Source organism: Cyprinus carpio, chromosome B4 (genome assembly GCF_018340385.1).
Source record: "Cyprinus carpio isolate SPL01 chromosome B4, ASM1834038v1, whole genome shotgun sequence".
In the NCBI taxonomy this organism is placed as follows: domain Eukaryota; kingdom Metazoa; phylum Chordata; class Actinopteri; order Cypriniformes; family Cyprinidae; genus Cyprinus; species Cyprinus carpio.
The window spans coordinates 6445202-6467304 of record NC_056600.1 but is presented as its reverse complement, the minus strand read 5'-3'; the positions used below and the strand labels follow the sequence as shown (position 1 = coordinate 6467304).

Sequence of the window (22103 nt, the reverse complement as noted above, 5' to 3'; positions counted from 1 at the left end):
CTAGACACCAAATGTGAATTTAAAAGCCTGCTGTCAGAGTCAAGAGCGTCGGGGAAAACGCTTGTGTGTGTTAGGAGGAGGAGTGTAATATAAGAGATCTTTTAAATGAGCATCTTTATCGCTGATATGTGGTTTTGTGGGGAATGTTAATGAGAAATTCTCTTTTACACTGGTGGGTCCCAAAAACAACAGGTGGTTGTGCAGATTTTATTTGTTACTACCAATCAATCCATATTTTTCAATAATAAAATATAATACTGAAGTGAAGTCAGAGAGAACTATTGAAAATCTGGGAGCACCCTCTCTGAAACAAACATACAAAGGCTGTCACTGGCTATTGGTACCTTTTAAAAAGGTACATATTTGGACCTGAAGTTTCCATTTTGGTACCTTAAAGGTACATATTAGTACTTAAAGTGTACATATTACCTAATAGGTACAAAAGCTTTTAAAAAGGTATCACCCCAGGGACAACTTTTGTACCTATTTCTGAGAGTGTATATGAATTTAGCACTTTTAAAAATAACAAATGCAGTCAAATGCCAAAAGTTTTATCAAAAGTATCATTCAAATTTAACTTGCAATTTGCTAAGTAGTGGGGGAAAAAGTGAAAAATCAGGAAGAGGTGTAAAAACGTCAACAGAATCATTCATACATGTGAAAATCAGCTGAGAAACATAATTCTAACCAGGCTTGATGGAAGATGGGAATCATGTCTTCATGGGAGTTTTTCTGGTTATTAAAAGACAATACAAGACTTCTTCACCTTACAAATGGTTGTCAAAAGCAAAAAGGCTACAAAATGCATCATATTTTGTGAGAAAGCGAGATGTGCTTAAGTGAAAAATGCTCTGTTTTTTCAATCAGCACCCCTAAAGAAACAAGCATTGAATTTCATTCAGCAAATATGATCCAAAGCAATAATATAAATCTGAAAAATGACCAGATATTTGATCAAACTAATCAATATATTGTTTTATCACTATTTTTTAAACACAAAGAGAGATGGCAGAATTCTGTAAACGATGACTGAGAAAAAAATATATGTGGAAATGAGACACATACTGTAGACACACACATGCTGACCCTTTCTCTTCAATAGCACTCCTGCTCTTATCAGCGGCTCTGGAGGCTGACAGGCCGAGCTTAATTAATGCTGATAGCAGCACAGCGAAAGGGTGGCCAGCACATCCCTGAACCAAACACCACAAACACACCGCTCTCCCCTGCCTATCTCCTCTGGGAACATACACACGCCTGGACTGACAGCACCCAGCCATCTGGATCACATCAGCTGGAGAGAGAGAGAGAGAGCACAGTAATCTCTAAACCCTAAGAGGAGAACGTAACTCTTGCTGAACTTTGCGCAGGGTTGATGTCGAGTTTATGGAATTTACCATCATGGTCTATAAATTTCAGATTTCATAAAAATTTTCTTAAAGATCCCATGCAATCAAAATTACAGTTTAGTGGCTTTTAGTCTGTGTGTGTTAGTTTTGAGGTCATATATATGTTTGTGTACTCCTAAAGTTGACGTGAATAAATTTAAGCAGATATATGCATTTAACAGTAAAAATGGGCCAAATTATTCACAACTCGTATTGCACTACACAGATTATTATTGAATCAGATTCTTTCTAGTCAAGCAAGTAACAAAGCAATGTTATAAAAGTAATAATAGTAAAATCACAGGGGGTTGAGATAAATGGCTTATAACAAAAAAGAAAATGTAAAATGGAATTAAAGAATATAAAATACAAATGGAATTAAATAAATGTAAATAAAATTAAAAAGGCAAATTAATTAAATTAAAACTGAAACCATTATGGGAACATTTTATTTAATAATATAAAAATAAAAACAAAAATTATAAGATAAATTATGTAATATAACTTTAATTTTATAAAAATACATTTATATAATATAAAAATAAAATAATAAAATAAAATAAAAATATGCAGATACTGATATCTAGAGACAAATAAAATGGCATAAAAAAAAAGTAAAAAAAAAAAGGATTGACGAAAATAAAATAAAATATGCAAATACTATACTGATACCTAGAGTAAATAATGGTATAAAATAATGGTGCAAAATAAAATGTCATAAAAGAAAAAAGAAAAGAAAATTAAATAGAGCCACTGAAACCTGAAGAGAATTAATCACCATTTGAGAAAATTTATTTTTTCAATCAGCTGATTGAATCCATCATAGGACAGATAGATAGATAGATAGATAGATAGATAGATAGATAGATAGATAGACAGATAGACAGATATATAGATGATAAAACAAAGACAAAAATGGAAAATACAACAAAGGGATGCAAATACTGAGATCTAGCGAGAATAAATTTTTCAACAAAGCACTGACAAACATTCTTTGTTCTGAGTTCACCAATCGTCTGACTGAAACCATTACTGGAAAGCTCTCCATACTGTACTGTACTGTATATCCTTCAACCACGGGAGGGGAAGTTGAAAAGACTTCACTGCATCCTGTATTTACACTCGCAAACTTTATACACAAAATCCTTTTGCCAGGTAGACGTCTAACAAACAAAACCAGACCCTAGTTAGATAGACAGATAAGACACGCACAGTGACAGACAGCCGGAGCAGGTGGTGGAAGATGGGAAAAGCCGGTCAAGCCATGACCACTTCAGACACGCTACACAGAGCGTGACCGGGAAAACGCACCGGCTCACCGGAGTCCACTCCAAATCCCTGTTACCTGGGAAACACGGGGAAAGCTGCGGCGAGCAACGCAGCTGGGGCCTCTGAACAAAACCAGGGAGGAAGACGAGGGAGGAGGGCAGAGCTTGCTTTCTGGGAAATGAAGCTCGCAAGGAGTGGCACCTGCGGAAAGCATTATTAAAACAGATGGAATCAGGGAAGAAGGATGCGCTCAGACTAAGCAGAAGAGACGGAGAGCCGAGGGAACACTGAGGCTTACCACTGGACACCAAACGAGGGATTACGCCTGTCAGTGTGACATACGGCCCTAAAGCCCAGCTCTCACTGCAACAGGCCGGTCGGTGCAGCTTCAAGACATATTCCGTGTTCTCCCCCGTGACATGTCTGCAACGTAGATGGTTTTAAAACGCAAGCGTGGATTATCCAGATATGTTCTGCAGCTTCTGGACAGTTCATGGTTTTTCATTGTGACTAATGTGGCCGTGACACTGCTGATGAATTATCGGTGCAGTGAAGACTCTCTGTTGTTTCGTTACGTGTTTGGTGAGAGGTTTCTGCTTCGATACAAGGAGGCTGACATGATGGGCCTGACCCACGAACCTTGTACAATTTTCCATCAGTAGATGAGTATAAATCAGGCCTGAAGCCTGGGGGCCGAGAACAGAGGACTGATTTTGATCCCCAGTAATAAGCCTCTGTAGAAAGATGGTGTCATATATTTCATAAAGATCTTTCTATTTGATGCGAGAAGTTTCACTGGGGGAATTTTTGCAGAATATATACTGTAATATACATCTGATGTTGAAAATGTTTAATGATTTATTTGTTTTTTAAAAATGTCAAGAATCTAAAATATTAAATCAATTATTCTACACATATTTATGAATTTAAACAATTTAGGTGATCGCAAGAGTAAAATATTAAATAATATAGTCTATATTAATTTATGACTTTGAATGATTAAATTACCAAGTGAGAGAATTACACTTAACTTACACTAAACGTAGTAAAAATAATAAATATTTTAAAAATGTACTTAAAAAATCTAAATTAATTATTGTGTCCACAAATCTCTGAAATAGAATAGATATAGCATAAACTAAATTCTTAGATATTATCCCACTGTTTTCCATTTGAAAGCTACTTTGGGGTTAGTATTGTTTTTTTTTATTTATTTTTTTTTATAATTTTACTTGAATACTTCATACTTTTAATCAGAAAGGATGCATTAAATTTATCAATAGTAACAGCAATACATTTATTATTATTGAAATCTTTTCATTTAGAAAATGCTGTTCTTTGAAAGTTTTTTATTCATAAAACAAATATAATCATTCTAAAAAAATGCATCACAGTTTACACAAATATAGCAGTTACACAAATATTTTCAGCAATGATAATGTTTCCTGAGGAGCATATCAGCATTTTAAAATTATTTCTGAAGAATCATGTGACACTGAAGACTGAGTAATGATGCTGAAAATTCAGTTTTAGCATCACAGAAATAAATAGCATTTTAAAATATATTAGAATAGAAATATAATCAGTTACTTATTATTATTAAATGTTTTAAATATTATTAAAATGTAAAATATTAAAAGATTTATAAAATATTAAAATATTTAATTTAATCAAATAAACGCAGCTTTGGTGAGCATAAAATTCTTCCTTTAAAAACATAAAAAAATCTATCCAACCCCAAAACTTTTGGTAATGTATATACAGTATATAATTACTACTGTCAGTGCAAAGTTACTCTTTATGGCTTCCACTATCTTTAAAATCATCCTGTGTGCCATAAACTGCAGTCAGCAGAGCTGTCAGAGCATCAGCAACAGATACCGCCACTCAGCGTCGCGTGTTTCCATGCGTGTCTGTGTTCAAGGAAGGAAGGAAATGTTCATCCCAAGGTCAGTCACTGTAAATCTCACCTACATCAAACATGGCTCGGTGCAGACAAACTGCACTGTCTGTTTCTCAGGTCTAAGTCTGGGGAGAAGGTGGTCTGTAACGAATTCAAGGCCTCCGATTGAAGGACGAGTTCCAGAAGTTTCTCCACAAACAAGCCTGGCAGGACAACTCCGCCTGTGGGGAACCCAGGAACCATGGAGTCGTGTGTGGTCATCTTTATAACACACACACACACACACACACACACACACACACACACACACACACTCACTCAACTCGGTCATACCGCAGCACAGACAGAGCAAGTTTTTTCCATTCTCGTAGATAAAAAAAGACCTATCAGACCAAAGCCGGTTGGCGGGAAGCTAGTTTAAGGGTAAGGTTACGTCATATACTGAATGGATGAAAAGATGGTTTCATAAAGGGGACCATTTATTGGATCGACAAAGACAGAAGGGGTGTATGGAGTGAGGCTACCACAGACCAAAATGAAGTACCCTCAAGCCCCACTGGCCACAGCCCAATTACCAACACCACACACCACCACACTGAATGCAATAAAACAACTGGAGACCCACAGCTACCAGGACTGGGCCATCCTCAACCGAAAAGACAAACCCAATTCCATTACTTTAACTCAAACTACCTGAAATCCTGATAAGCTTCGCTGCTGTCTACAGACAAGCGGCTCCACAGAGGTTGGTGGTATTTCTGCCGGTGTCAGACACTTCTTTGTGTCCACGCAGCACTGCATCTGGGTTGGTCGTTTGACTAGAGATGGCAGTCTTTCAGATCCTTCTCTCTCAATGAGCCCCCGATGAGTTTAACTCATCTGTGGGTGTAATTCGTCTCTCTCGGTCCAAGACCACCCTGCTCCCATCTTCCCAAACCCTCGTTAACCTGCCTGCCATAAATGGCCACTTAAACGATATACTTTATATGCACAATGGACACTAAATAGTATTATTACAAGTAATAATTTGACAATTATTAATAATTAAAATGTAAATAATCCATTCATTTTGTTTGATAATAATAAAAAATACATTCATAATGAATTATTAAAAATAATAATTCATTTACATTTACAGCATTACAAAAGTTGTCTATATCTAAAAACAAATGCTGTTATTTTGATGATTTTTTTTAGCTCATCTAAGAATCCTGAAATAAAAAAAAATCATGGTTTTCAAAATAAATAAAAATTAAAATTGTTTTTAACATTGATAAGAAATTCTTGAGCACCCAAATCAGCATATTAAAAAAGATTTCTTTAAAAATAAAATATAATAAAATTCAACTTTGCCATCATTAGAATACATTAAATTTTAAAATATATGAATATTTATTTAAATATCTGCATTATAGATAGAGCCTGGGTGAGTATGAGACGTCATAAAACAAACAAAAAAAATTACAGACCTCAAAATTTTGGAACCTTTATTTATAAATAGGCTGTCTGTGTTGCACAGAAAATTTAAGCTTTAAGTCTGGAACAACATGATGATCTAGTTTGGATGGAGAGTTTTTGGAAGAACAATCCCTTAAACTGCACATCAGACCAAATTTCTATCTGTCGTGCATCCAAGTCACAAGAGACGGATGAGACCAGAGTGAAAGACAAGAGTAGCTGATTACGAAAATTTCAAGGAAATGCATCAGGGTAATCAGGCATTGGTGAGAATGCCAGGAGAGCTTAACCTCAGAGCCACAGTCGTAATCCCCTCCAGATCCAGCCATGAAGGTTCAAACAGTAAGGCCCGTGATGACAGAGCAAAACCACCACACCTGCCAGGTCCTCGCTGACGGCTTCTTTTCTCTCCCTCTTTCACTTGTTTTCTTTCCCCACCCTCAGTTTTCCCGCTCTCCTCTTTGAGGGGGCTACAGCTGTCCAGCCTCTCCGACGGTGGACAGGAGGAATTTTTCCGCTCACCAGACCGCATGTCATGATGTCACTCGTGCGGCGACACGGAGTGAGGCTGAACAGATGGTCTGGAGCGCGCTCAGACCGAGCGACCCGTGGCAGCTCTGCTCAGCAGCCCTGATAAACGGGGCCAAGCCACCTCTGAGCCGAGCAGCTTCAAAAACCACTTAAAAGCCCTTTATCACCCCAGCAATTGAATCCCCTTGATCCCCTAAAACAGGACCTGTAGCTGCCTGCGTTCTGCTTTACAACAGGGGGAAAACTCACCCTTTAAATCATAACAGCCCACTTTCCAGGCCTTTCCTTTATCTGACCCAGTGATGGGCGCTCTGATACTTTTAATGGCTCCCAGTCAAAGGCAAACAGCAGCGTGTGTTTTCTCAGCGATACGAATCAGATAGCAACAGACTTCTAAGACGTCTGCTGAAGTGCTGCGGCGGCCTTCCAAATAGTTTCTATATCTGCACCGTAAATCACCGCTGTGAGGATCATTGTTTGTCAAAATGTTTGATTTCGGCCAATTTTCCAAAGGTACAGTAGCCTGCTGTGTCTGGAGCTGCTTTGACGCCACTTCTAAACCTTTGAAGTGTCTTAAAATGCGCCCTTGAAATACGCAACATTGAATATTATCGCCAACCGCCCTCGCACACTCCTTCATTGTGCATTAATTTGGCTTCTTAAATCAAAAAGTAATAAAAATGCCTAAAAATCTAAATAATATGTAATTACAGCTCAGATTTTTTTCCGTTGCTTTATTGTGTTTTAAAGGAATAATTCACCCGAAAATGAAAGCTCTGTCATGATTTATTCACCCTCATGTCGGTCCTATATGACTTACTTTCTTCTGAAGGACACAAAATAAAAGAATTTCTCAACTGTTTATACAGAAAGTCAGTTGGGGGAATTTTATTTTATTAAAAATACAGAAAAAAACTGATTTAAATGTTTAAAAATGTGTATAATATATTACATTTTGGGGAAAACTATCACTTTAATTTGTGGGAACTTTATAGAACCAATAAATAAATAAATAAAATAAATAGATAGATAGATAATGAAATAAATTCCTGAATAAATAAGAAGCAAAAAACAACCAGCCAGATTCTCTGATAACTGAACTAACCTCACTATCTGATTTTTTTTTTTTTTACAAATATTTACATTTTGTTAATAACTGAGGTAAACCATCCCATTAACTTTTATTAAAGCATAAAAAAATAAAAATAAATGTTAATAATAATAACAACAACAACTTGCCTCATTCTCAGACACCAGAACAAGCATAATTCCTAGATATTTTTCAAAATATAATTTTTTTTTTTTCTTTTACATATTTAAAATTTTTAATTTAGGGGTAAAACTATCCCTATAGTTTGTGATATCACCAAATACCACAAATAAAAGAATGAACCAAATATATATCACCAAAAATAATCACCAAATAGATTACCAAAAATAATGAACAAACAAATAAACAAGCAAACAAACAAACAAATAAATAAATAGCGTAATTGTCAGACATTTTTCAATATATTTTTATATTTTTATAGTAATTTTAGTTTTTGGGTAACTCTTTAACTTATTTAAATTCCCAAAAATAAATAAATAAATAAATAAATAAAACAAACTCTTTTTTTTTTTTTTTAAATAAAATCAATATATTTTTCTATATTTTTAATTTTGCCCTAAACTATCCATTTACCTTGTAGGGACCTAAAGTATATATATAAAAAAAATTAAATAAACAAATATATACATAAACAACTATCCTATTTCTCAAACACCAGAACTCATCATTAGTAGCTGAATGGACGAGGGGAGAAAGGTGGACGACCATTTCCCGCACTTTACAAGAGATTTAAGTTCAGTCCACTCCCAGAAGCATTCTGGGAGGCAGAAATACACAATCATACCATGTTAGCTGCAGTCAAGCTGCCATGGTGATCGGGGTGGTACAGGATGGAGACACAGCACTTGGCACCAGCCTGGTCGACCACATTACAGATGCCAATAAACGCCCTGCCCCCTTTTTAACAGGTTGGACCTGGACTACGCCAGCGCGGCCTGCGCCAGCTCTTGTAACACCACTTTACGATGTTATTATTTGCCTTTCTGCTGTTTATTTTATTCCTTTAATTAGGGCCGGGTTTCAGTCTAAAGGCTTAACTCTGGAAAGCCAAGGTTTTAACGTGTCCCACTGCACTTGTGTTAGCGTTGAGCAATCGACAGCGAGCTGCGTTTCTCACCCGCTCGGAGAGAAGGATTTAAAGCATGTCAGAACACAGAAAAATAGAAAATCCCTTAAATTATTCAATATTATAAACACGCTGAAGGGGGAAAAAAAAACGACATCAGCTGGGCGTTTACGAAATGAATCGCATTAAACCTTGGCTTGTTTCGCAGCAATCTGTCGGATTTCACCATTGAGTCCCCGAGTAGCACTTTATAGTGCATGATATCCCCTCTGGGTCCTGATCGTCTCTCTCAGACTGCCGTGCACGTGATTTAGCCTTATGCAAGACTGTGTGATCTGATTCATAATGCATTATGACGGATGGACAATTCACACAGAGACATTCGTAGTGCTAAAGGGGGCAGAAAGAGGTCAGGCGGGCCTCAAATTACCCACCAAATCTGCCCCCTTGCTATTCCACCACTTCACGCTGAAGACGTCCATCAAACAAGCCAGATGTGGCTGCACGGCATCAGTCACAAGAGCCATAAGCCCCTGCTGATGGCTAAAACATCCCATGAGTCCTACCGCTTGTGTGTTTACATACAACCTGACAGCTGGAGTTCGGAGGGGCATCTTTTCTAACCATGATGAGATGTCGGCCAGCCAAAGGGGGGAAGAGATACTTGACCCTCATCTACAAATGGAGAAATAAGTACCACAAGGCTTCATCTGCGAGGCAGATAATGGGTTGTGACTTTGACCGTGGAGGTCTCGTGTAGGTATCCATTAAGAATGGGCTGCTCGGTCTAGTCAGAGCCGGAGAAGTTCTGAACGGGCCTGTCACGGCCCCCCTTAGCCCAGCTATACCTCCTGCTCCACAAACCTCAGTTTCCTGGGCCCCTAACAAGTCCCAGCTGTGCCTGTAAGAGCTGACAAAACACACTCTTCCACACTCTCTCAAATATACACAAAGACATGCACACACACTCTCATTTAGTGAATGCAAAAGCCACTGTGTAAAACATACTTGTGTCTGCCTGGGGAAGAAAAAAAGCCTCCCTCTTTGCCTACATCCATCTCCGGCCTCTGCTTTTTACCCTTGCCAGCGCTGACAAGCTACGTTAGCCACTCTGCGTCCTACCCAGCATGCCGTGCTGCAGGGGTCTCGGAGTACGAGATGGGCAGGCTGTACAGTACGTAGCATTGGGAGTCAAGTTTCACCTCTCGGCAGGCAGCGGTCTGGATCCTTCCCTCCAGAAAACCACTGCTCTACAGCACCCGCTTTACATGGAAATCCATACAGGCCTTTTTACATTCACATACATGTGCGTGAGAACGTGTGAATGAGTGAAAGGTAAGGAGGAGAATTAAAGAAGACACAAGCGTTTTCAAACTAGTTTTAACATTAAACTGGCTAGAAATGTCATCATCTTACAGTCACATACAGTGCCTTGCGAAAAAAGTAATTTAAAGCAGTTTAACAAGCAGCAACAAAACATGAAAAAAATGAAGGGGTATTAATACTTTCACAAGGCACTGTATATAAATATTTATACATATTTATACATTACATATTTCAAATATGTTGATGTCAACAAGCCTTAAATATTAAAATTACCTTGTAATATATAAAAGGGACTCCCTTCTAAAATATACAAGCATATATATAGCATCTATATATTTTCTTGTTTTAATTTGACTGATTATCAATTATATACTGAATAAAATATTTAGATTTTTTATATTTTTGTATTAAATAAATTCAATGCACACAGACTGAAGTAGTTTAAGTCTTTGGTTCTTTTAATTGTGATGATTTTGGCTCACATTTAACAAAAACCCATCAATTCACTATCTCAACAAATTAGAATATGGTGACATGCCAATCAGCTAATCAACTCAAAACACCTGCAAAGGTTTCCTGAGCCTTCAAAATGTTCTTTCAGTTTGGTTCACTAGGCTACACAATCATGGGGAAGACTGCTGATCTGACAGTTGTCCAGAAGACAATCATTGATACCCTTCACAAGAAGGGTAAGCCACAAACATTCATTTCCAAAGAAGCTGTTCACAGAGTGCTGTATCCAAGCATGTTAACAGATAGTTGAGCGTAAGGAAAAAGTGTGGAAGAAAAAGATGCACAATCAACCAAGAGAAGGGTGGAGAAGCTCATATCCCAAGTTGCTTGAAGTCCAGTGTTAAGTTTCCACAGTCTGTGATGATTTGGGGTGCAATGTCATCTGCTGGTGTTGGTCCATTCTGTTTTTTGTGATGATTTGGTCACTGCACCCGTTTACCAAGAAATTTTGGAGCACTTCATGCTTCCTTCTGCTGACCAACTTTTTGAAGATGCTGATTTCATTTTCCAGCAGGATTTGGTACCTGCCCACCCTGCCAAAAGCACCAAAAGTTGGTTAAATGACCATGGTGTTGGTGTGCTTGACTGGCCAGCAACTCACCAGACCTGAACCCCAGAGAGAATCTATGGGGTATTGTCAAGAGGAAAATGAGAAACAAGAGACCAAAAAATTCAGATGAGCTGAAGGCCACTGTCAAAGAAACCTGGGCGTCCATACCACCTCAGCAGTGCCACAAACTGATCACCTCCATGCCACGCCGAATTGAGGCAGTAATTAAAGCAAAAGGAGCCCCTACCAAGCATTGACTACATGTACAGTAAATTAACATACTGTCCAGAAGGCCGACAATTCACTAAAAAATGTTTTTTTATTGAAGTATTCTAATTTGTTGAGATGTGAATTGGTGTTTTTTTGTTAAATATGAGCCAAAATCATCACTATTAAAAGAACCAAATACTTAAACTACTTCGTGTGCACTGAATTTATTTAATACACAAGTTTCACAATTTGAGTTGAATTACTGAAATAAATGAACTTTTCCACGACATTCTAATTTATTGAGATGCACCTGTATATACACACACAATGAATGATTAACTACCCTCATTCTCAGACATTTTCCTAAATATTTTCATATTTTATAATATTTTTAATTTTGGGGTAAACTATCCATTTAACTTCTGAGAATTTATATTACCAAATAAATAAAAAATAATAATAATAATAATTATAAATAAATAAATAAATAAATAAAGTCTCATTCTCAGACATTTTTCAAAATATTTAAATATTTGTATTTTTTTGTTTTGTTTTTAAACCTTGTTGACTATTCAAAATTGTTAAATATCACATCAGTTTGAACATCCCTCCAATTATTATTTAAAAAAACAATATATATATATTATATCATATTATTAATTTTAATATACAAGAACATATATTTATATGTATATGTAAAAAGGATATATTGAATTATATAGATGGTATTTTTCCCCATTTAGCTGTCTGCCAGAAAAAAGAAATCATAAATCCAATAACCTAGAAAATTACCAGCACACCTCTCCTTATTAAGCCGCATGATTTGAGGCATCATTCACATTCGTACCGCAAACAGAGCATGATGACTTACTTGCCAAAGTTTAATACTTAGCATTAGGGTTATGTTCAAATCCCCAAGTGCGTGCAAGAGAACACCACTATAACAAAATAACCAACCACAATGTAAATCTTTCCATGATGCTCTTTAAGAGATGGAAAAATACACACCAGTGGCTGTCGTGTTCGCTGCAGATAAGACAACAGAGGAAACGCAGGCAGAAAATGAACAGTGATTACTCATAAGCCCCCAGAGACGGGGCGATAGGCGCAGACCCCTTATAGGTGTGGTGCACTTTGTGTGTGTGCATGTAATTCTTTAACTATCCAAAGAAAAACACTGAAAGAGGCCACGGCGGAGTGTGACGGACAGGCTCGGTGTGGAGGGTAGTTGGTGTGGGGGCACCCGTGACAGACAGAGATTAATGAGAGCCCAAACCCCCCTCAAATCTCCCACCTCAACCCCTCCAGCAAACCATAATGCCTGCTAATCACTTGGGTGTCAGAGCCTATTGTTGAGACGACTGCGATCCTGCTTACACACACACAGGTCCCACACCACATCTGCCTGATTGAGTCCGCTGCTCATGACACTGCATAATCTGCTTCTGTGTTTGATTTTAAACCTCATGTTTCTCACTCTCACCAAGACAAAGCTGTTTTGATCAGTGTGTGTGTGCATTGACTTTTTTTTCCTGAGAAGATGAATGAAAGAAAGAAAAATGTGCAGAGTGTCAAACAAACAAAAAAGGAATAAACAGAAGCAACCGTTCTTAACACTTGGCTGGTAACTAGATGAGAGAAAGAAAAAGACCAGAGCGAGTGATAAAAGGACACGTACAAGGCGGACAGAAATCAGAGGTGCTGCTGAAGCGTCGTCACGCCGGCACAGAATGAGGCAGAACAGGGACTCGTCAATCAATGTCAAGCAGAGGACGTCCTCAGACAGTCTTAAGCACATTCCTGTCCCAGACGTCCCCCTGGGACAGCCGCCGTGACACTGTCATTCAGGGGTCAATAACGTGCGGTTGCTCGACTTAAGTGCTGAAATTGGACAAGAGTGAATGTGAGGACCACCAGTGAAATAGATATGAGAGGCTTGACAGAGTACTGCTTTATTTTTAAGCTAATGGTTAAAATGTGTGCGAGCATATTGCAATTATAGTAAAATGGAGGACAGGTTAAATACCTCACTATGCATAACAAAGGGCCTGTTTATACCTGGTCACGTCATGCGTTTTCTCTTATCGGATTGCTATCTGATTTGTTCATATGGTTCCATTTATACTTGGCCACATGAATGTGTAAATAAACCCTGATCTTCAATTCCCGTGCTACATGCAAATTTTAACAGCATTCACGTCAATGAAATCAACAGATACACACTGCATTTTATTCATCATCAGCTAATTTTAAGATTAAAGAACTGAAAGCACTGGAAAGATAAGTTAGACTTACTATTTTTAATGAAGATGATCATGTGTTGAGTGCAGGGCTGTCCTTCGCTGACTTGGGGTATTTCGGAGGGTCTTTTCACAATCTAATATCTATCCGATCACATAAAATGCATGAAGTGACCAGGTGTGAACAGGCCCAACAATAGCACTGATTTAGATTATTATTATTATTATATTAATATAATATTATAATATTATTATAATGTTTTACTCAAATATTAGCAATAGTCTGATCATGCCAGTACATGTAAATAATTATATGTATTATTTTAAGTACACTGTAGGTGTCACTATACTGCATGTAAATGTGGGAGGTCATGTGTTTCCAACGTCAGAACGCCAATAAATTCAGAGCAAATGCTCTTTCAAGGCTAGGAAAGAGATCAACTGAAAAAAAAGAAGAAAAAAAATTCTAATTCTGTATGAAAATCAGATAATATTAAATATATTATTCTAAACATGGGAAAATAATATTTGGCATCAATTATTAGATGCAGATTTAAAAAAAAAAAAAAAAAAAATCACATCAACTAAAAATCACTTCTAATTATTACTTCAAAGGAACATCTCATCAAGAAGTACACACAAAAACAGACATGCAACCACACACTCAAGCTCCATTTACGACTCCAATACTGCAGGGTTTGGGGACCTGGTACTGAAGTAGGGCCCCTGAGGGCCATATTTCTGGGCCCAGCAGGGTGTACCAGCCATGGAGTGATTTACAGTGGGGAGTGAGGGTCTGGATCTCATCTTTACCCAACACTTCAGACGCAGCTCCTGGGCCTCCTTGAGCCCAACGAGCACAGGGCAGCAAAGAGGGAGGGAGACGGTGAGGCTGGGTCCCACTTTGAAGTTTAAAAATAAAAACGAGGTGGAAAAAACGGTTTTGGGGTGCAAGACCGAGAGACAAAGGTGAAGTGATCGATTCGGCTTTCAAAGTGAGCCTTTGACACACCTGGGCGTGTGAGGTTTCAAAGTCAAGCTTTTTTTCAGCTCTCTCTGAAGCGTTCAAGATGTTCACTTAAAAGCAAGAAAGTCCCATAAGCACCTCAGCGAACTTTTTTTTTCTCTCTCTCTTGTGGCAGAACAAAAGCAGAGCAGAGGTAAGTCTCTCCACTCTCGTCCTGCTGATGTTTGCTATCACAAGCTTCATCTTTAGGGCCACTCAGAGGAACTTTAAGAGGGTGAGCAGCTGCCGGGGAGGAAAATACTCGGACCACACAAGCGAAAAGAGAGAGCGAGGGATTGAGAGACGGAGAAAAGGCAAGACAGCTCAGACTCCCTCACTCCACTCCACCAGAAACAGATGACAAGACAGAGCGCACATATCAGCCTTTCCCCCTTCTAGCCATCCCGGCTAATCTTTTCCACATTCCCCTGCTCTCTCTTCCCCTTCTCTCAGTTTCTTACCCCCACATCCCCCTCTCCATGTCAGCGATGTTAATCTGCTGAAGGAGCTGAGCACCTTTGACAGATGCCAGTATGGCGACAGCTACAGAGTGACTTGTGACAGGAGGCCCGCACTGTAACTGTGGCTCACCTGTCAATCTAACTGGCAAAAGTTCTCCACAAAAATAAGGGGGGTGAAAGAGAGAAAGGGTTAGGAGAGAAAGAGAGAGATTTTTTTCCTCAGTAATAGGAGGTAGATTTTAACGAGCAAGATTCAAGTGTCTGATACCGTGAGAGCCATTTCCTGTCGAAAATATGGACAACTTCAGGCTGAGCCAGCACACTGTCATGACTGGCCTGTCAATCATTTTCTCTCCCCTACAAACACACAAACACACACACGCTCGCTAGTAAATAAGCACTTAGTTATTATAATAATTCACCTTGAATCTAAAAACAATCAAAATGGATGAAAAGCAGACTCTGTGAACAGCTTCTTCTCCATTTAATAGGACACCTGAGCTTGTCCTTTTATGTGTGAAGTTTTGACAGTCCAGGAGACAGTTACAGAGAAACTTTCTCAGAAAAAAAATGTAATGTTGAATTTTACTGAAAAAAAAAAAATATATATATATATTTTTATTTTTTTGACCTTCATTGACATGTTCCCTGGGGGACAGATTTTGCTAACCTCCTTAAAGTTTAACTAAGTAAGCCTACACACACACACACACACACACACACAGAGGGTAAGAGCTTAAGACTCAAAGTGCGAATTTGAGAATTATCCGCCGCCTGCTGAAAGCTTTTAGTGAGATAGTGTTCCAGAAAGTTCCAGACACTGGGATTGAAAAGCTGAAATGGCGGGTACACAGTGTAGTCAGGAAATGGGTCAGACGTCCAAGGGCATCATATAAATGATTCACAGTCAGTGCTTGGAGAGGAGAGGAACTAAAAGGAACAGACATGGTCTTGGGGTCAGAGATAAAGCCGTCGCAGAATCACAACTTTTGAAAGCAAGCAAAGAGAACCACTTGACAAAGATTGAGAAACCAGGCAAACATACGAGGCTGATATAAACAGTAAATGGTTACAGCGCCGTTATGGAACGCTGCTTGTCCAATCAAATTAAAGAACTGCTTTATAAAACACAAACCCTATATACAGCCTTCTTTTCACATCAAACAGAATCTTAAATGTGTTATCCACTGCATCTGTGTGTCTGATTTCTTGTTTAACCACATGCAGAAATGGCAAGATGACCAAAACGCAAAGGAAAATTCTGCATGTTTTACACAAATGGATGGAAAGTGAAGACTGGAAAAATCATAGAATGATTACTAATTAAAACTAAATTCCAAAGAAAGCATGTTTTAATTGAAACACTTTGATTAGAGAAGGAACAATACAAAACACCTGGACTATATCTCTAGGAATTGGTCATTTTCATTCTGGCAGTGCACCTCTGCTCAAACCAAAGTAGTGAAATCATTTAAAATTCACCCCACGTTCATTTAATTATGATGAAAGTCAAGAAAATCAGAGAGTTTAATATTTTATCCAGTATATTAAGACACATATGATGGAGACATGAAAATGTTTAACCGCTTAACTGAAATGACCCATAGGCACCCTTCCTGCAAATGTCTGATAATTGAATATCTCTCCTTTTCGTTTGCTGGGATCATTTCTTTGTAAAATGATTGCCTGTCAGTTCTACTTTGCTTTTCTGTTTTTTTCAGTCACTGCTCTCTTTAAGTCAATCTTTCTTTTTTCCTTCCCTTTTTAAAGAATAGATATTTAAGGACGATAATTGCTTGGCACGGGAACGTATAATCAAGTGAAAAGGCAGTGTTTTTTTTCTCCCTGTGCCTTTTTTGTGAAATCCGTTTTGTTAAGCAGAGATTATAGCTGAAAAAAAATTGGCAATACAAGAGCAATTAAAGTTAAAAAACACAGCTTGGTATTTAAATGAAGGGTTGACTGAAGAGTCCTGCGGGACTCGTTTTTTTACGGCTCCGTTTTCTTGATTTCGAGATTTTAAAAGAGCGGGAAGAGTAAAATCAGGAAGAAACAAAGCCAGCGAGCGTTTTACAGCGCCTTGGAACAGAGAAAACATGCTGAGCTCTGAATTTTCTGATATTATATGCACAATTTCCCCGAAAGATCACACAGTATTGTAATTTTAGGGCAGCGAGAGCTGCAGCGTCTACATAATTTCACCAAAACTTGAGGAGGAGAGAGAGGGCTGAGTGAAAAAGTGCGAGAACGTCAAGTAACAAATGCCTCAATAAGGATAATGAAAAAGACATTTCTGCTTTACTCTGAGAAACACGGTTTCTGACACTGTATTCCCACTTGATTTCAGACTGACCCGGCTCAGTCCACACACTCAAAATGGATGTTATATATTCCTAGCCGTCAAAATTTTCTGTCTCTAGTAATCACCTGTAATCATTGCAATCTAGGACGTTTTGTAATGATCTCATAGACATAAACACTGTCAGTAATAACACAGAAAAAGGCAGATCTGCACATAACTATATGTGTGGAGTGACGTTAAGCCCAGACAGAGCTGAGTTGTTATTTATCGCCTGTAGCGTTCAGGCCCGTGTTGATGGCAGCACTTTATGTCCGTTGGGAGAGTTTTGGGGTGTTGTTCATGTTCAACACGCTCAAGTGAATTTCCAGCAGAACTACGGCCCATTAGCTACTCTTTACAAATATCCACACAGAAAAAAAGAAAAAAAAACACACACACACAAATGCTAACAATGCTGCAATTAGGAAGTGTGAACTGCATGTTTTGGAGAAGGAATTGAGTACAAGTTTACAAGGAAGTTCATCCTAATAAACTACACTGTTTATGTATTTAACAAACCCAAGCAACAAACCGTTTAACCTCTAGAATGGCAAATGACTAGTATCCCAGTTTCAAAACCATTTTCATTTTAAGATATATATATTTTTATTTTAGGAGTTTATATGTATGTTTTTGAGTAGATTGAAAGGCCATGGTTTAAAATAAATTGAAAAACCAACCAAAAATACAGTAAAATTAAATAAATAAATAAATATTATTGTTGGTAAATATTTAACAGTCTCATTAATAATAAGAATACTAATAACATCAACAACAGAACCGCAGTAGTATTAATAATAAAAATAATAATAACTATTATTATTATTACATCAAATAAATAAATATATTTTACAACAAATTTTAGCAACCTTATTAATAACAACACAATTAATAACAATATTAATAACAAAATAAAAACTATTATTATTTTACATTTTTTGCAGCCTTGTTAGTTATAAATAATTTAATAATTATTTTAATTATTAATATTTACAAAACAATTATTATTATTATTATTATTATTATTATTATTGAGCCACAATTAATTGCTGTGAGCACAGTGACAAATTCCTCAAGATGACAATAATAAATGATAATTTTCAGTCTAATTAAAATGTTATTTTACCCAGTTTTTATGTCCTTTCCATGCCATCAGCTTAGCAACATGCTAACAAAAAACTCAATGATGAGCCAAGTCTATTGAGAGTATTTTTGGTATGTATTGCAAATCAGTTTATGATGTTCCATTCTATTAAAATGCTCCCTTAGTAGGCAGCAAGGCAGCTTAGTATGTTTAGAACACAAACCCTCCAGTAGATGAGCAGGTGAAAAGTGCACTGATGCTAATACAGAATGACATGCACCTTTCAGCCCTTTATCACGAGTACATACTGAAGATGAGAGAGAGTGAGAGCGAGAGGAGTGATATAGGGGAAGAGGAGAGTGATCTGATTCATCTCAGTGTCATACAGGGCGATTGGTTTGAGATGCTCACACAGGCCCGCAGTTCTGCGCCGATCCGATGGGGGTTCTGGCCGTCGCTTTATCAGATAGCATGGTGTGGAGATGAAAGGTCTGGCGAGGCGGAGGGGGTACGTGTCTCCTCTTTGTTGTAGACATGTGTTAACATTGTCGGGGATCAGCGAGCTGGACCGCGCACATGCCGATCATACCTCGGAGAAAAGCAGCGGAAAATGGGATCTTTAAGTATTCATGTGCTCAGATTCACACAGTGCTCAGGCCTCGGCAAGGGGGGCGCGAACACAGCGCAACGGAGGGGAATACACCAACTGCTGACGAAGGAGAGAACAAAGACTGGGAGAGACAAAAGACAACCATGGATAGAAGAAACTAGACAAAAGACGGCAGAAAAAGATACAGTTGGAGGGGGAACGGGAAGATAAAGAGGTGCATAAAAGATATTAAGGAATGAGTGAGATGAAATTATCAAGGGTGAGAAATTAGGGCATCACATGAGTGAGGTTTTCACAGCAGGCCACCCACCTGCATCCCCCTCCGGACTAAAATAGACTGAGCCCTTTTCTAGGCCAGACACTAATCTTCACAGGTATTCCCTGGGATTGTGAACTAGAGAGGGGTGGTGGAGCTGGAGCAAAACCTCTTCAAATCTGCCGATGCCTGAGAGACAGACAGGAACGGCAGAGAAAGCTCATGATCAAAGCATGTTCTACCATAAGAAGACACAAAAGACAGCAAAAGAGAGATGAGACAGACAGACAGACAGACAGACAGACAGACAGAGAGACAGAGAGACAGGGATCCAAAAGTCTGAGACCACTTGTGAAAATGCGTCTGACAGATCTGACACCAAGACAGATTGTTATCAACAAAAACGTATAAATAAAATTAATTCTTAAAAAAAAATTAAAATTAAAAAAAATTAAATAAAAACATTAATTAAAGAGTAAAATATTATTAATGTTATTTACTGTAAACAGCATTATTGATAATAATGCTGATCTTTAAAAAATATTAACAGCAACAACAAAAAACATTAATAATATATTTTATATTAATAACAATAGCAACAATCAATATATTATTATTAATAATAATAATACAAATACGAATTTTATTATTAGATATTTAATAGCATTATTAAGAACAGCAAAATTAACAACAATATTGATATCAACAAACAATACAAATAACAAAAATATTATTATTATTATTCCACTACCCCACAATGAACTGCTGTGGAGCTCAGTAAAAATAAAATATACATTTAACATTTAAACATTTAATTGTATTTAATTTTATAGCACATAAAATTATGAAAAAGGTAAAAATAATTGTTTATTGCCATTTTTAAGTTGTATAATAATAACTAATAATAATTGATTTTTTAACAGACAACAAAATCGACAGCAATATTAACAAAAAACAATACTACTAATATTTTATTATTATTATTATTATTATTATTATTATTATTATTATTATTCATGAAAAACAGTTAAAACAGCTAATTTATATGAATTGCTTATTGCCATTTCAAAATCTATAACAAAAAAATTGGTCCATATGAAATCCTACAACAACTTTTAAAACTAAATTTGCTTATGATTAATAAGATGAATAATCACTTTTCTTTATTTTCTAAACCCAAACATTTATATATATATTTTTTAGTGTGGTCTCACTCTTTCAGATTTCAATGTACACAGTTAGAGCCCATGTATCTCAATCTCAGAACTGAATCTCATCAGCCACTCCAGGTTAACCATCTATAGACAGACACCAGTATCCAACCAGACGAGTGGATGTGTGTTCTTCACATAAACGTGATCGCTAATCCGGAGAGGAAGGAGCCAAAAGGGAAAGAGGATGTGGAATACAGAGAGACAAATGGAGGGAGGGAACACAGGAGGAAAACAGATGGATGAAGGACTTGGAATGTCTCCTCGGGCTTTAATGAAGTCCTTCACAAGTCAATCGCTCCTCTCAGCCCAGCGGTTCTGTACGCAGATACGGGGCGGAAAAAGTGGCAGGGGCTCATTGGCCTTGATTCCCAGACAGGGATGCTTTGATGTGGGATGGAGGGGGCGGAGGATGCCCCCCTGTGGAAGTCAACCCCACTGCCCTCCGTATAATCACAGCCTGGGGACGAGATGGCTTTCCTATTACCGAGCCAGCCAGATATATAAATACACTGTAGCTCAAGCGAACACACGGCCGCAAACAAGATATTTGTTAATGCGTACACTAACAAGAGCTTCAAAATGGCCTCCAGCCAAAACAAACATATCCTGCACAGATGCCACACTCTCTCTCCGCAAACAAAGCCGCTACGGCGGTAATTACTCATGAGGAGTTTGAAGTGGGCTTAGAGATCCCCCTCATTATACAAACACAAACATGCTGGAATAAAGCACATATAACAGCAAGCATTTGAAGCTCGCTCTTTTTAATCAGACGTTCACTTTCCCTGAGCGCTGCCATATGTATGTGGTCCGGTCCGTGCCACATACCTGACGAATGGGCCTGCCGAAGGCGGCCAATGGCGAGGCACCAGAGAAAAGTACAGGAATAAAAGAGAGAGATGAAAAGAAACAATATAGAGATAAGGGAAGAGAGGAAAATGGGGCTGCTATTAGGGAAATGAGCTCTTAAGAAGTGCAGCTGTGAAGCGCTCCCTGGAGGGCGGCTATCAGGAGTCCTGTTAGCCAGCGGGGCAGAAGGGACTGACACAGAGCCAGCGCTGTTAGCCCAATTAGCTTCAGATCTGTTCTTTGCCTTCTGCTCGTGGCTGTGCTGGACAGCTGCGCTGGGTTTGGATTTAAATATGTAGAGAAATGAGCGGCTCAAACTGCTCCTCGTTTAATTGCCTTGAAGTAAGAAGCTCTGCCAAATCATGCCAACTCATCCTGACCGTATGAACAAAGTACAGAGTAATTAAGGAAGATCGCGACCTGGTCTGCTTGAGAATGGTTTCCATCTTACAGGCCCCGTTTATACCTGCTATTAAGAGGTCTGAGTGATCCGATCAACTGCGGGAAACTTTTGATTCGATCACTCAGACACATTCCGAAATAATCAAAAACACAACGGCATCTGAAATGAAAACACTGATGCACTCTGAAGCATCCCAGGTAGTAGTGAAGGACCGCCTACTTATCTGTCAATCATTCACTTCATTTAAACTACGGATTTACACTTTGCCAATTATGTTCAGTTTTGAAAAAAATGACTAATTAGAAAGAAATTAA

The 22103-nt window shown here is 38.0% G+C and overlaps 1 protein-coding gene across 13 annotated transcripts in view; it reads right to left on the bottom strand.

Moving 5' to 3' along the window:
• Window positions 1-22103, bottom strand: part of LOC109079587 (ELKS/Rab6-interacting/CAST family member 1-like) — a 202909-nt gene that overhangs the window by 63087 nt on the left and 117719 nt on the right. The window contains exon 18 of one of the 13 annotated variants that reach the window (XM_042721741.1): window positions 18573-19046. The exons of the other annotated variants lie outside the window; for them this stretch is intronic. Coding sequence (XP_042577675.1) covers window positions 19013-19046 — 34 coding nt within the window. The 3' untranslated portion in view covers window positions 18573-19012. Of the gene's footprint in view, window positions 1-18572; window positions 19047-22103 lie in introns of those variants that run through there. 13 annotated transcript variants of the gene reach the window in all.